We start from the raw sequence: 13,389 nt of genomic DNA, 5'->3' as shown, positions 1-13,389 counted from the left end.
GTGTGTGGAGTGCATGCGTGTGTGAGTGTGTGGGGTTGTATGGGTATGTGAGTGTGTATGTGGGGTGTATGGGTGTGTGAGTGTGTGGGCTCTTCCTACCCACTGTCACTCATCGAAAGTTTCCCTTTGAATCAAAACTATGGAATGTCATGTAAAATTAAGTAGTAACCCACATAGAATCATACTGAAAAGCACTTTGTAAGATTTTCTGTTGCAACCCTTAAGCCTTAATTCAGATCAGTTATTTTTAAGATATTTAAAAAATACTCTCGTTTTGAAATAATTATAGATGTACATGCAATTAGAAGAAACAGTTCAGGGAATTCCCTTATATCCCTCCCCCATCTTCTGGTGCTAACATCTGGTTTAACTGGAGTATAATATTATAACCGAAAAGTTAATATTTGTACAAACCCTTACCTTATTCAGATTTCATTAGCTTTACCAGCGCTGATGGGGGGGGTGCCTTTGTGTGTACATTTCATTCTATCCAGTTTTAACACATGTAGATTTATGTGACTATTGACACAATACAGAATGGTTTCATCACCAAGTCCCCACATGCTACTTTTTTGTACCCCCCCTCTGCCTACCAGCCTAACCCCTAGAAAGCCCTAGTCTGTTCTCTGTGTCTAGAATTGTGTCATTTCAAGAATGCTATACAAATGGAATTGTAGAGTATGTGTAACCTCTTGAGATTGGATTGTTTCATTCAGCCTAATTCCCTGAAGATACATCCAAATTGTGTCTTCAAGTATTTGTTCCATTTTATTTTATTTTAATTTTTTAAAAGTATTTTATTTATTTATTTGAGAGAGAGAGAGAGAGTACGAGCAAGAAGAGTTGGCAGAGGGAGAGGGAGAAGCAGACTCCCCACTGAACAGGCAGCCTGATGGCGGGGCTCCACCCCAGGATACCAAGATCATGATCCGAGCCAAAGGCAGATGCCTAACTGACTGAGCCACCCAGGTGTTCCCCTGTTCTGTATTTTAAAGAAACTGTCAAGCTTCTGTCTGCAGAGGTTGTGCCCGTTTCTGTCCTCACCAGCAGTGTTCCTGGTGACCAGCTTTAGCACACCTGTCCTCCCCACTCTTCGGGTGCTGCCGCTGCCTTTCATTGCCTTTGTTCAATAGGTCTGTAGTGACAGGCCCTGGAGGTCTTAACTTGGAATTCTCTGATGGCAAAAGATGTTGAATCTGTCTTCACGTGCTTATTTGTCCTCTGTCCATCCTCCTCAGTGAGATGAAACTTTATGTTTGCTTATTTTCTCATTGTTTCTATTGTTGAGTTTGGGGAGATCTTTATGTATTCTAGGTCTGAGTCTGAATCTTTGTCTTACAAAGATTTCCCTCCACTCTACAGTCATCTTCTCATTGTCTTTGAAGATTTCTCTCATAGGAGAAATTTTTAATTTCGAATGCGGTCCAGTCTTTCAGTTTCCCTTGTATGGTTCGTGTCCTTACTGTCAAGTCTGTGAACCCTTTGGCTAGTCCCAGGTCCCCAAGATTTTCTCCTGTGATTTTTTTTTTCCTAAAACTTCAAGTTTAACATCTTACATTTAAGTCTGATCCGTTCTGAGTCAGTATTCGTGTAAGGGGTGAAAGCTGGGATTGAGGCTCCTGTCTTTCAACAGTGTTTGGTCGTTTTCCTGATCCAGAGCTTACACCGGTTCTGCTAGACTTATACCTAAGGATTTCTTTTTCTTTGGAATAATTTTAGATGGTATTATTTTTTAATTCATGAGTATTCTCTCAGAGACCTCCTCGCTCACACACAGAAAACAACAAAAGCCCATAACCAAACAGAAGAAGAAATACAGGATTGAAAACAGACCTCAAAGTGATTGAATTGCAGTTGATGCTTTGTTGAATGCTCGGGCCTCCAGTGTGAAGGGCCTGTACCTGAGGCGGCCTCCTCACGAGGCGGGCTACCCGCGGGAGGCGCGCTTCACCTGGAAGCCCTTGTTCTTGGAGCCTTCGATTCCGTATCTGGCCCGATTCACCTTCAGCGAGCTTCTCACGTCTCTGAGGTTTAATTCCTTCTTATTATAAAATGAAACTAACTCTGCTCTCTTAAGGAAAAAATGCCCAGAAGATGCAATTAAATTAAATGAAAGAAGGTATGTGACACATAGTGAAGGTATCTGACACATAGTAAATGATCGGGAAACATTGCTTTCTCTGCCCTTCCTTCCTCTCTGCCTTTTTATTTATTTCTCTTTCCTTCCATTCCGACTTTATGTCCCTTGCCGGTTCCTGATGGCCGGTGGGGGCTGTTGGATCTGGCAGGGCTGCTACTGTAACTAGGGCTTGACAAGATGAGCGGCGGGAGGCTGACCCCTGTGCCCAGCTAGTCTCCCACAACTCTGCCTCCTCCTCCACCATCTAGCATTCTGCTGGACGATGAAATAGTGAGGATTAGTAAATAGTGAAGTCTGTTTCTTTTATTTAAATTCAGAATGCTTAGCAGCACATGAGTTTTCATGAGTGAAGATGAGCCACCTTTCTGTGTTTTTGCGGTGGTTCATTAGCATACCTGGGACCTGCAGATGCCTTTAACAGGCAACTGCCAGCCTCTCAGGTCTTGTTTGGGGTGTGGGCCTTAACAAAATACAGAACGGTACCGAAGCAGGTTCATGGTTTCATGTAGAGATTGTCTCGAACTCCTTGGACTGAAGCCAGAGTGATAGACTCAGAGCAGGCCAATGGAAGTCGTCTTTCTCCAGGTAGAATCCATCTTGTATGAAAGATCCCAGAGAAATGGGGCAAGTGAAAGGAATGTCTCCTTTAGAAATTCAAATGAAGCTGGAGTCTCCCTAGAGCTGATTATCCCTCCCCCTCCTTTTGACAAGTGTTCATCCAGTTAATTTGGAACAAGTCCTCTCCTCCCATCCCCAGTAGTAACTTTGGGCTAAGTGGGTGACTCGGGAACCCTGGGAGTTGCAGGCTGGGGGTGCCCCCTCCAGCATCCTGGTCATTGTCAGACAGCCAGTGGTCCTAACTGGTCAGAAGCCTGGAGAGATTATGTCACCCTCTGCCCTTCACCCACGGATGTGAGACCAAAATGGAAACCACGGGCAAGCAAATGTTGAGTGCAACCCAGCCTTGTAGTTCTCATATAAGGAAGAAGCTTAGTGTTGAATTATTATTATTATTATTATTATTATTATTATTGGTAATAGAAATAAAAATGCCTCTTTGGAATTGTACTGGCTTAGGAAGCAGAGAGCTGCAAGATGGAACATCACACAGGTCTTGGTCTTGGCCAGTGTACTTTTAAGTTTTCTTTAAGGGCTACTTGTTCCAGTGATAACTTCTGTCCCGCACTTCTGTCCTTCAGGTTCTTTTAATAAAAGTAATGAGGGTAATGGTGTTGAGAGCAGGGAGGGGCCTCTGCCAAACTCATGCCAAAAAGATGTCTGAGGCGTCCACCCATATCTTGGCCCAGCTCGGCAGCTTCCAAGGACTTGTGTGATGAGCCCTGAGCACAGGAAACTCAGCTGTGCCCGTCTCTTCCTCTTCTTTCTCCAGCAAGGATTGAAAATCACCCACCATGCGGAGAAGACACTGTCCAGCTTCTGTAAGTGGCAGAAGAGCATCAATCCGAAGAGTGACCTCAACCCTGCCCATCATGATGTGGCTGTCCTCCTCACCAGGTACCCTGGGAACTACACGGAGGCTGGGGTCTGCAAAGCAGGGGACTGGTGGGTGGAGAGTTACCTGGTTTTCAAATGTAGGCGTGTCTCCTACTGTTCACTGCTCTGTCATTTTTAAAGGCAGTCCTGTGATCTACATGACTCCCAAGACCCATACCAGTGAGGGGGCAGTTGGCAAACAGTACAGGAAACTCTCCTTTTTAATAAACTACATCTGCTGGCAAAATGCAAGCCTTTTTCCTATCCTGAAAATGACTTCATCTTTAAAATTGGCTTTTTCGTGCAGCTCCATAAGCAATCAGGAAGATTGTTTGCAGATCCTCATTAAAGACTCCTGAAAGTCTTCAGCATGGGGTTTCTGATCCTTTGTTTTATCTTTAAAAACTTTCCCTCTAGTTTAGAAACATGCAACTGTCTCTACAGAAACCAGTCCTCCTGGTAACCCACCCCTGACTAATGCTAAAGACAGAATATAGGCAGCAGGTCTCCCTCTCCTGAATAGGCAGAACTGTTTGCCTACACTTGTCTCCCTTTACCCCCATGAAGATAGTATTTTGTTCTGATTACACATAGCCCCTCTGGTACAAAGAAGAACCATCAGCCTTCTAGGATTCTTAGCTGTGAAAGGCTGATAAACTCTTCTGATCATCCCAGGCTCTTGGAGGCTATGTGTGCTCATTGATTCAATAAATGTTTGTTGAATACCTGCTGCGTAGTAGACACTATTTTAATCTAGACATATGAAGGTCTTCCATTCATGGGGAAGTATGTTCTCATGGGGGGAACCCCTATGCAGATTCAGAGACACTAAGAAATCCAGGCACGTGTCATGGAGGAGGGTGCTTGGCCTGGCCTTTCAGCCACCAAGAACCTCCTGCACAGAAGGCCCTTGTTTATGTTCTCCCTGGGGAGGACAGGCTGCCCCCGAACACTTGGGCCTGTCATCTCTCCCAGTGCATGGGATGCCTGCAGAGGTTGATAAACAGCCTTCACTCCAACTATCAGAAGCACTCTTTTGAGTGAAAGTATCAAAACATTGGTTGAATGCAAACAATCTCCAGAGGTTCATATTGGAACCTGTGACATCAGTCAGTCCCCTGGGAGGTAGGTTAATGTGAGTTGGGAAGGTAAGCACAGGGGCTCTGGGAAGCCAGCAAGCAGGCAGAAAACACTGAGGACCTGGGCGAGAAGCCATGGAAAGACTTCAGTCCAGGCAGGACCTCTCTGTAGAGAAGAATCCTGGATCTGGGACCACCCTTGGAAGCCGGGTCAGCTCCACCTCTTTTCTTGTCCTTAAAGTAGAAATTATTTCTTCTCTCCTTCTCACATGAAGATATGAGTGAGTTGAGGATGATTAGCATTTGTGGAGTGTTTGATGTAGCACTGTGCTACATCTCTTAGAATAATCAGCATTCCATTTAATCTCCACAGCAACCCTGGCCATTGACTCCTACTAGCCATTCCCATTTTTCAGAGCGGGAAACTGAGGTTTGGTTATGTAACTTGCCCCAAATCTCATTGCTGTTAACAGGAACAGCTGGGACATGAATCCAGGCAGTTGTACCCTAGTAGTTTAACTATTAGGGTTAGAACAGAGAGACAGCTCTGTTCTAACAGAGCTGGAACAAAGGCCTGGTTTCAATGTATGTTGAACTTCACCAGCTCCTAAACAGTGGAGAGTATTTCAGATTCGAAAACAGGATTTCTCACTCTTGGCATCACTGACATTTTGGCTTGGTTAATTCTTTGTTGTGAAGGGCTGTCCCGTGCATGGAAGTATATTTGACATCATCTCTGGCCCCTCTCCATGAGATGAGAGTAGCACCCGCTTCTGAATGTGGCAGCCAAAACTGTCTCCAGACACTGCCTAAATGTCCTGTAGGAGTCGGTGGGTGAGCCAAAGCACCCCCTTCTGGGAACCTCTGTTCTGAAGAAACAGGCAGCACCAGGGAGGGAGGTGTGAGACTTGCCTCCAGAGATCCAGGCTGAGGTCCACTTCAACAGGGTTCTCTATAGAGCTGCATTGAGGAGAAGGCACATTTGCTTGAACATATTTTGGTTTGAGCATACCTTATGAAGTGGGAATAGTATACCGAAAGATGCATGCCAAGCCATCTTTTCTCTTATACTACTCCCAGTATAGGGGTGGGGTGTAGAGCTTATGTGCTTTGGGGAGCATAAGCTCCTGGCCTGGAAGACTCCTATCCCTACATTTCTATTATTACCCCCTTGTTTTCTCTTTAGTGCTAGATACTTAGTAGGCATGCAGTGAACAATTGTTTAATGGACCTAACTCCTGTCTTATCACAATGAGAAAGCCAGGGAGTTAGCAATAGACTCCATCTTTTCCCAGCAGCTCCACGCAGGCCTAGACTTTTTGAAAAAAGTGAAATAGTGACCAGTACATCTTGCTGTAGGGGCGGAACAGTGTTTTCTTGATCCTCCCACAGACCCAGCAATTAGTTAGAATGATTGGGCTGTATGATTCAATCTAGCTCTCCAACACAAAACCACCCAACAACTATTGCTATGACAATGGAGATCAGATCTGCCGGGGTACCCTGAAATGGGAGCTGTCTCTCTGTTCTAACCCATTGTCCCAGCTGTTGTCTCCTGAGGAGCTGTTCCCCTCCTGAGGGGAACTGAGGACTCATAGGAGTTTTTGGAGTCTCCATCTTTTCCATGCCCCATTGGAAACAAACAAACAAACAAACAAACAAAAAAAAAACCCAGACCATTTGTTGCCGGAAATGGTACCCACACTAGCCCAGTGAGTTGAAGATCTGTAACTAACTGAAGTTCAGAGCCTTGTTAGCATTTGTGCTAATTATTCTCGGCAAAGAGCTCTTCTTGAATTGAAGAAAACCAAAAGACTAGTTAATTCTTGTCCTTGACTGAAATAATGCGCACAAACATATGGGAGCACGTTTTTACATTTAAAGACTATAACCAGTATTTTTTTGAGATCCAAGGAGTTTTTATTTGTATAGGCATTCCTTCCCATATGCCATGTTGTTAGCATAGTGGGGCTGCAGAGACAGCTGATTTGAGCTCCAGATGGATTGATGAGACCAACTGCCTGTTTTCGTGAATAAGCAGAAGTTCTCAGGGGAATTTTGAGCACAGATCTCAGAAAGACATACTTGAAAACCTTCGGCCACTGCTGGTTGTCCTAACTTTGTATAAAAGTTCAAATAATCTTAAATTTTCCATCAAATCCTTCTCTTTTGGTCCACACAATATAATTTGGCCTCTTGGGATTAAGGCAGAAGCAACTCAAAATAAAACATTTGTCATATTTTCCTACATTTTTAAGGTGTTACTGAGATTTAGTAATTAAGAAGTGAAATCAGAGTAATCTTGTGAATGCAGAATTACCCCGCTATATTTGTATGGACTTTTAAAAACAATTTTAATCATGCTTCCCAGACCACACTGAATGTGAGTTAATACCCAGATTTTTTTCCAGAAGGGTTTTTTCAGATGTTTCTTTGCAAGCTTATGCATCTCTGTTCTCTGCTTTCAGAAAAGACATCTGTGCTGGTGTCAATCGCCCCTGTGAGACCTTGGGTCTGTCCCACCTGTCTGGAATGTGCCAGCCTCATAGGAGCTGTAACATCAATGAAGACTCTGGACTCCCTCTGGCTTTCACAATTGCCCATGAACTTGGACACAGGTAAAGGGCCAAGGAAACAGAGATCTCCTTGCCATGTTCATGTACCATGTGGGTAGAAAGAAGGGAAAGTCCCTTAAATGGATCATCGGGAGTTGGGTTGTGCTGCATCTTGAAACTCATTCTCCCAAACTTCTGCTTCCTCACCTGTAAAGTAGGGACCATCATGTGTTTCAAAGATTTCTGTGTCTTTTATTCCCTGACCATTCGTGCCTGTCTACATCACAGAACCAAAGAGGCTACTACAGTTCTCTAAATTAGAATGGGTGGAGCACAGACAAGGACAAAAGCTGTAACTCACTTGATGAATTCAGAAATAACAATCCCTGTTTAGTTCTTACGGAATAGTAATAATATTAATATCACTTAAAAGTCACAAACATGAACATTTTTCACCTTTACTTTATGTCATACGCTTTGTGTTGTGTTATTGAATCCTCTCAAGAACCTTATAAAACAGCTACTATTGTTAACCCCATTTTACTCATATGCATTAAAGGAACACATTGAATAAAGCAGAGATTTAAAACTGCCATGTTAACCCCATTTTACTCATATGCATTAAAGGAACACATTGAATAAAGCAGAGATTTAAAACTGCCATCAACTGGAAAAGACCATCAAGCAAATGTCGGTGAGCAGGATGTACATTTGTCTCAATAATGAGTGAATTTGATTAGGTGAATTCATAGAAGGCAGATTGCAGAATGTTTTGAGTGAAGAGAGAATGAGGATTTTGGATATTCCAGGCCTGGCCTCTGGTCTGGGCTTTCTCATCTTTTTTCTCATGTAATACTGGAAGTTTTCAAAAATACTTTTACCTGCAGGACAAAACTAGAGTATCGGCTTGGAAGTTGGGAAAAGTGAGTGCTTACTCTGGCTTTCCATCAGCCAATATTATTACCTTAGATAATTCCCAATACCTCTGCTCACCAGCTCCCTCATCTGTGAAGCGAGTAGGTTGAACAAGGCAATTTCTTAGGTATTGTCATTTTTTAGATTATTACCAAAAAGCCCTGGGAGATAAAGGTGTTATGTTTTAGTATCCTTAGTTATCAGAAATTTAAAGACAAAGAGGTTAAGTGACTTGCTTATACAGGTAATTAACGATCGGAGACAGAAGGCTAGATGTTGAAAAGACTAGGCTGTAGTAGTTGGCATGCTGATAATAAAACTTGACAAAATGAAAGCTATTCTCATGTAGAAACATAGACATCCTCTGTCCTGATATGTGAAAGGATATATTCCCTGCAGCCTCCAGTCAAGTCTTTGGTGTCAGTAGCATCTGCTGGCTAAGTAATGCTAATAAATATAATGAGGTCAAACTGAGAAATGACTGCTCAAGGCCTTCCCCGAGTGGTATACTCAAGGTAAAGAAAAATTGAGAAGACTTGCTTGATAAAAGGTGCTCACAAATGCTCATTACTTCTGTTTAAAGAATGGATTTCTTATATGTTCAACTTAATCTGGCTGTATAAAAGGCGTCAGAAATAAGCTAAGCAGATTCTACAAAATCAGATTTGCTCCAATTTTTGACACAATCATTGGCATGATTATCTGGACATGGACCTATGATTTTTGTGAGCAAGACTACAAAGCCAAGGCCATAAAGCCAAGGGCAAGTATGATCCTTTCAGAGTTTAGAAATTCTCCAATAAATGTAAAAACCTCTTAGTAACGTTACTTGAGCACTATATCCCTGAATTCTTGGAAACAGAGTTGTAGATGTTTACTGGTTATCAGAAGTGGTAGGTTATCTAACAGAATTGAACTGGGTCACTATCTGAATTGATTTAATATTTTGATATTTGTCCTCTAAATGTCAAGGATCTGTGCTGTGATTGCTGATGGCTGCTTCTGATTCACAGAGGTTAAAACAAAGTTGTAGGCAGCCATTGTGGTTGTACTTCTCCATGTTGTTGTAAGCCTCCATGCCCCTGCCTTTAACTGGAGTGTCTTCTGGAGGACTTAAAGGACCAGCACCCTTTTCTCCCCCTATTCACCTTTCTTTTTCCCTTTGAGAGCCAGACAATAAAGAATAGGACTTTTGAAAGTAATTGCATATATGGGGAGAATTAGAAAGTAACCACATATGCCCAGATAGATTCAGAAAAGACCTGAGAAGACCTTAAATTTTTACCTCAGTTTGCTCCTTGGCATAAACACAACCTATAACTAAGATGATTAGTAATAATAACGATAATAATGATTGGGGTGCCTGATTGGCGTGGGTTAAAGCCTCTGCCTTCGGCTCAGGTCATGATCCCAGGGTCCTGGGATCGAGCCCCGCATTGGGCTCTCTGCTCAGCAGGGAGACTGCTTCCTCCTCTCTCTCTGCCCACTTGTGATCTCTGTCTGTTAAGTAAATAAATAAAATATTTTAAAAAATAATAATGATAATAGTAATAATAACAATAATAAAAACAGCAAACCCTAAGGAAGAAGAACATGATTTTTAGAGTTTCCACATTAATAGATTCAAATGTTCACTTTCCCCTACACACAAAAACCCCAAAACATGCAAAGAATCAGGGAAGTATGGCCAATTCAAAGGAAAAATAAATCATTAGAAATTGTTCCTAATGGCAGATTTATTACACAAAGATTTTAAAACAAGTGCCTTAAAGATGCTCAGAGAACTAAGGAAGATATGGATAAAACCAAGAAAATGATGTATGAACAAAAATAGAATATCAGTAAAGAGATAGAAAATCTAAAAAGAAAACCAAGATGAAATTTTGAAGCTAAAAAACAAAAAGTACAATCAGTGTAATAAAAAATTAACTAGAGGGAATCATTGGCAGGTTTGAGTAGGCAGAATAAACACCAACGAACTTGAAGATAGGACAATGTAAATGATCAAGCCTGAAGAACAGATAGAAAAAAGAGTACAGTTTTAGCCAGTGCAATAAGACAAGAAGAAAAAAAAAAAGACAACAGGTTGGGAAGATATATAACTAGCTTTATTTGCAGATAATATAATTGTATCTGTAGAAAACCCCAAAGAATCTATGTAAACACACAGACTAGAAAAATAAGTTCACAGGGTACAATAGAGTCATAAAAATCACATTTTTATATACTGATCATGAATAGGTGGATATTGAAATTAAAAATGCAGTAACCTTCATGATCACTCAAAAGTATGATATTTTTACATACATGATTATATACTTTTAAAGCTAACAAAACATGTACAGGACTTGTATGCTGAAAACTACATAACACCAAAGAAAGAATGAGAGATCTAAATAAATGAAAACATATACTCTGTTTATGAATTGGAAGATTCAACATGATAAAGATGGAATTCTCCTGAAATAAATATATAAGTTTAATGATATTTCTACCAAAACTGCAGTAAGATTTTTTTTTAATATAGAAAATTATTCTAAAATGTATGTGGAAAGGCAAAGGAACTAGAATAAGTTTTCAAAATAGTTTGAAAAAGAATAACAAAATGGGAGGAATCAGTCTACAAGATTTCAAAAATTATTATACAACTTCAGTAACAAAGATTGTGTGGTTTGGGCGGAGGGAGAGACACAAACATCAATGGAATCAATCAGAGAAGTCAAAAATAGTGCAAAACAAATATAACTGATTTCTTGACAAAGGTATAAAAGCAGTTCAATGGAGGAAAGGTGGCCTGTTAAAGAAAGGTACTGAAGGAATTGGACATCCACAAGCAAAATTTTAAAAAATATAAAATGAACCTCTACTTAAGTATCACACCATCTGCAAAAATTATCTTGAAGTAGACACAAACTTAAATGTAAAATGTACAACTAAAAAACTTTCAGGACATAAAGAGGAGAAAATTTTCAGTATCCAGGGCTAGGCAAAGAGCTTCTAAACTTGACATCAAACGTGCATTCCATAAATGGAAACATTAAAAATTGTACTCTTCAAAATTAAAACAAAAACAAAAACTTTTGACTCTTTTAAGAGGATGAAAAGACAAGCCACAGCCTAGGAGAAAATACTTGCAAATCCTATGTAATGACTTGAACAGTGTTCTTCACTAATCCAAGGCTACTTGGAATTTCAAAATGTAACCTGTTTTAGAAATAGGGTCTTTGCAGATGTTGTTGGTTAAAAATTCTGAGATGTAATCAGACTAGTTTCAGGCTCGCCCTAGACCCAGGAACTGGAAAGGGAGATTTGGACACAGAGAGATCAAAGAGAAGAAGACCAGGCACAGTCGGAGGCAGAAGTTCAAGTCTTGGTCCCAGAAGTCAAGGAAGCCTGCACTGAGCAGGAGCTGGAAGAGGCAAGCACAGATTCTCCCCTGGAGCCTTTGAAGTGTTCATAGTACTGCTGACCTGTTGATTTCAGACTTCTATCCTCCATGACTGTGAGAGAAGTAGTTACTGTTATTTAAGCCCCTGAGCTTACAATAATTTTTATGGTAGTTCTAGGAAAAGAATTCACCATATATCAATAGGACCAGCATCTAAAATACATAAACAGCTATCAAAACTCACTAGTAATAAGACAAATAGTAATTAGAAAATGGACAAAAGACCATTTTACCAAATTTCACCAAAAAGGATATATGGCAAATAAACACTTGAAAGTATATTCAAGATCATTAGCTATCAGGGAAATGAAAATTAAGACCATGATGAGATATCACAACACACCAATCAGAATGACTAAAACTAGAGTGGTGACACCAAATGCTGGCAAAGGTCGCAGAGGAACTGTATCGTTCATGCATTACTGGTTAGAAAGTAATATGGTTTGGGCACTATAGAGAACAGGTTGCCAGTGTTTTGAACAGTAGACTACCGTATGGTTCAGTACTCTTGAGCATTTATCCTGGAGAAATGAAGTCACACAAAAAACTGTATATGAATGGTTATAGAAGCTTAACCTTAATAGCCCAGAATTGGAAACCATCCAACGGTGGTGTTGACCCAACAGAGTGAATGGTTACTAAACTGGGACAGACGTCCTAAAAGAAAGGAACCAATGATACATGTAGTGACCTGATGAATCTTCAAAGAGTTACACTCCATGAAAGAAAGCCAATCCCCACAGTTACATCCTGTGTGATATATGACTGACATGTCAAAATTACCGAAATGGTGGTTTTAGTGGCTGCCAGGGCTTCAGGACAGAACGGGGGTGGGAAGGAAGAGAGTGTGACTGTAAGTGCAACAGGAGAGATCCTTGCGGTGACCAGAGCTCTGTGTCTTGATGGTATCTACATCAGCACCTCGTTGTGTTAGTGGATTATGGTTTTACAGTGTGTTATCTTGGGGGAAAAGTGCGGGATGGGTACAGAGGACCTCTTCATTTCTATTTCTTAAAACTGCAGCTGAACTTACAATTATCTCAAAATGAAAAGTTTAATTAAAAAAAAAGACATTGGGCCATGTACAGATGACCTAAATAAAACAATGTCATTTATTTTTTAATTAAAATTTTTTCATTTGAGTATAGTTGACATACAATGTTACATTTTCCAGGTATACAATATAGTGATTCAGCTTCTCTATACTTTATGCTCTGCTCAGCACAAATGTAGTGTATCTGTCACCACACAACCCTACTACACTATCATTGGCTGTATTCCCTGTGTTGTACTGTTGATTCTCACGACTTACTCGTTCCGTCCCTGGAAGCCTGTATCTGCCGCTCTCCTTTGCCCATTTCGCTCACCCCCAAACCCTTCTCTTCTGGCAACCACCAGTTTGTTCTCCATATTTCCATGTCTGATTCTGCTTTTTGTTTGTTTATTCATTTGCTTTTTTAGATCCCACATATAAATGAAATATACAGTATTTGTCTGACTTATTTCATTTAGCATGATGTTGTCTAGGTCCATCCATGTTGTTGCAGATGTTAAGATCTCATTCTTTTTTATGCCTGAGTAACAGTCCCTTATATGTATACACACACCATGTCTTCTTCATCCATTTGTCTATAGATGGACACTTAGGTTGCTTCCATAACTTGGCTATGGTAAATAATGTTCCAGTAAACATGGGGAGCATATATCTTTTTGAATTGGTGTTTTCATTTTCTTTGAGTAAATACCCAGTAGTGGAAT

The 13,389-nt window shown here is 40.7% G+C and overlaps 1 protein-coding gene across 6 annotated transcripts in view; it reads left to right on the top strand.

Annotated features, from left to right (window-relative positions):
• ADAMTS12 (ADAM metallopeptidase with thrombospondin type 1 motif 12) overlaps window positions 1-13,389 on the top strand; it is a 290,913-nt gene that overhangs the window by 166,330 nt on the left and 111,194 nt on the right. For all 6 annotated transcript variants that reach the window (XR_009353736.1, XR_009353735.1, XM_059173745.1 and 3 more), the window contains 2 exons: window positions 3,531-3,655; window positions 7,182-7,331. Coding sequence is in view for 4 of the 6 variants with exons in the window: in XM_059173745.1 (XP_059029728.1) it covers window positions 3,531-3,655; window positions 7,182-7,331 (275 nt within the window). In the remaining 2 variants the exon portion in view is untranslated. The remainder of the gene's footprint in view (window positions 1-3,530; window positions 3,656-7,181; window positions 7,332-13,389) is intronic.

Source organism: Mustela lutreola, chromosome 5, assembly GCF_030435805.1.
Source record: "Mustela lutreola isolate mMusLut2 chromosome 5, mMusLut2.pri, whole genome shotgun sequence".
Taxonomy (NCBI): domain Eukaryota; kingdom Metazoa; phylum Chordata; class Mammalia; order Carnivora; family Mustelidae; genus Mustela; species Mustela lutreola.
Note: the sequence above shows the minus strand (reverse complement) of the source record. Positions and strands in the feature narration are given on the sequence as shown.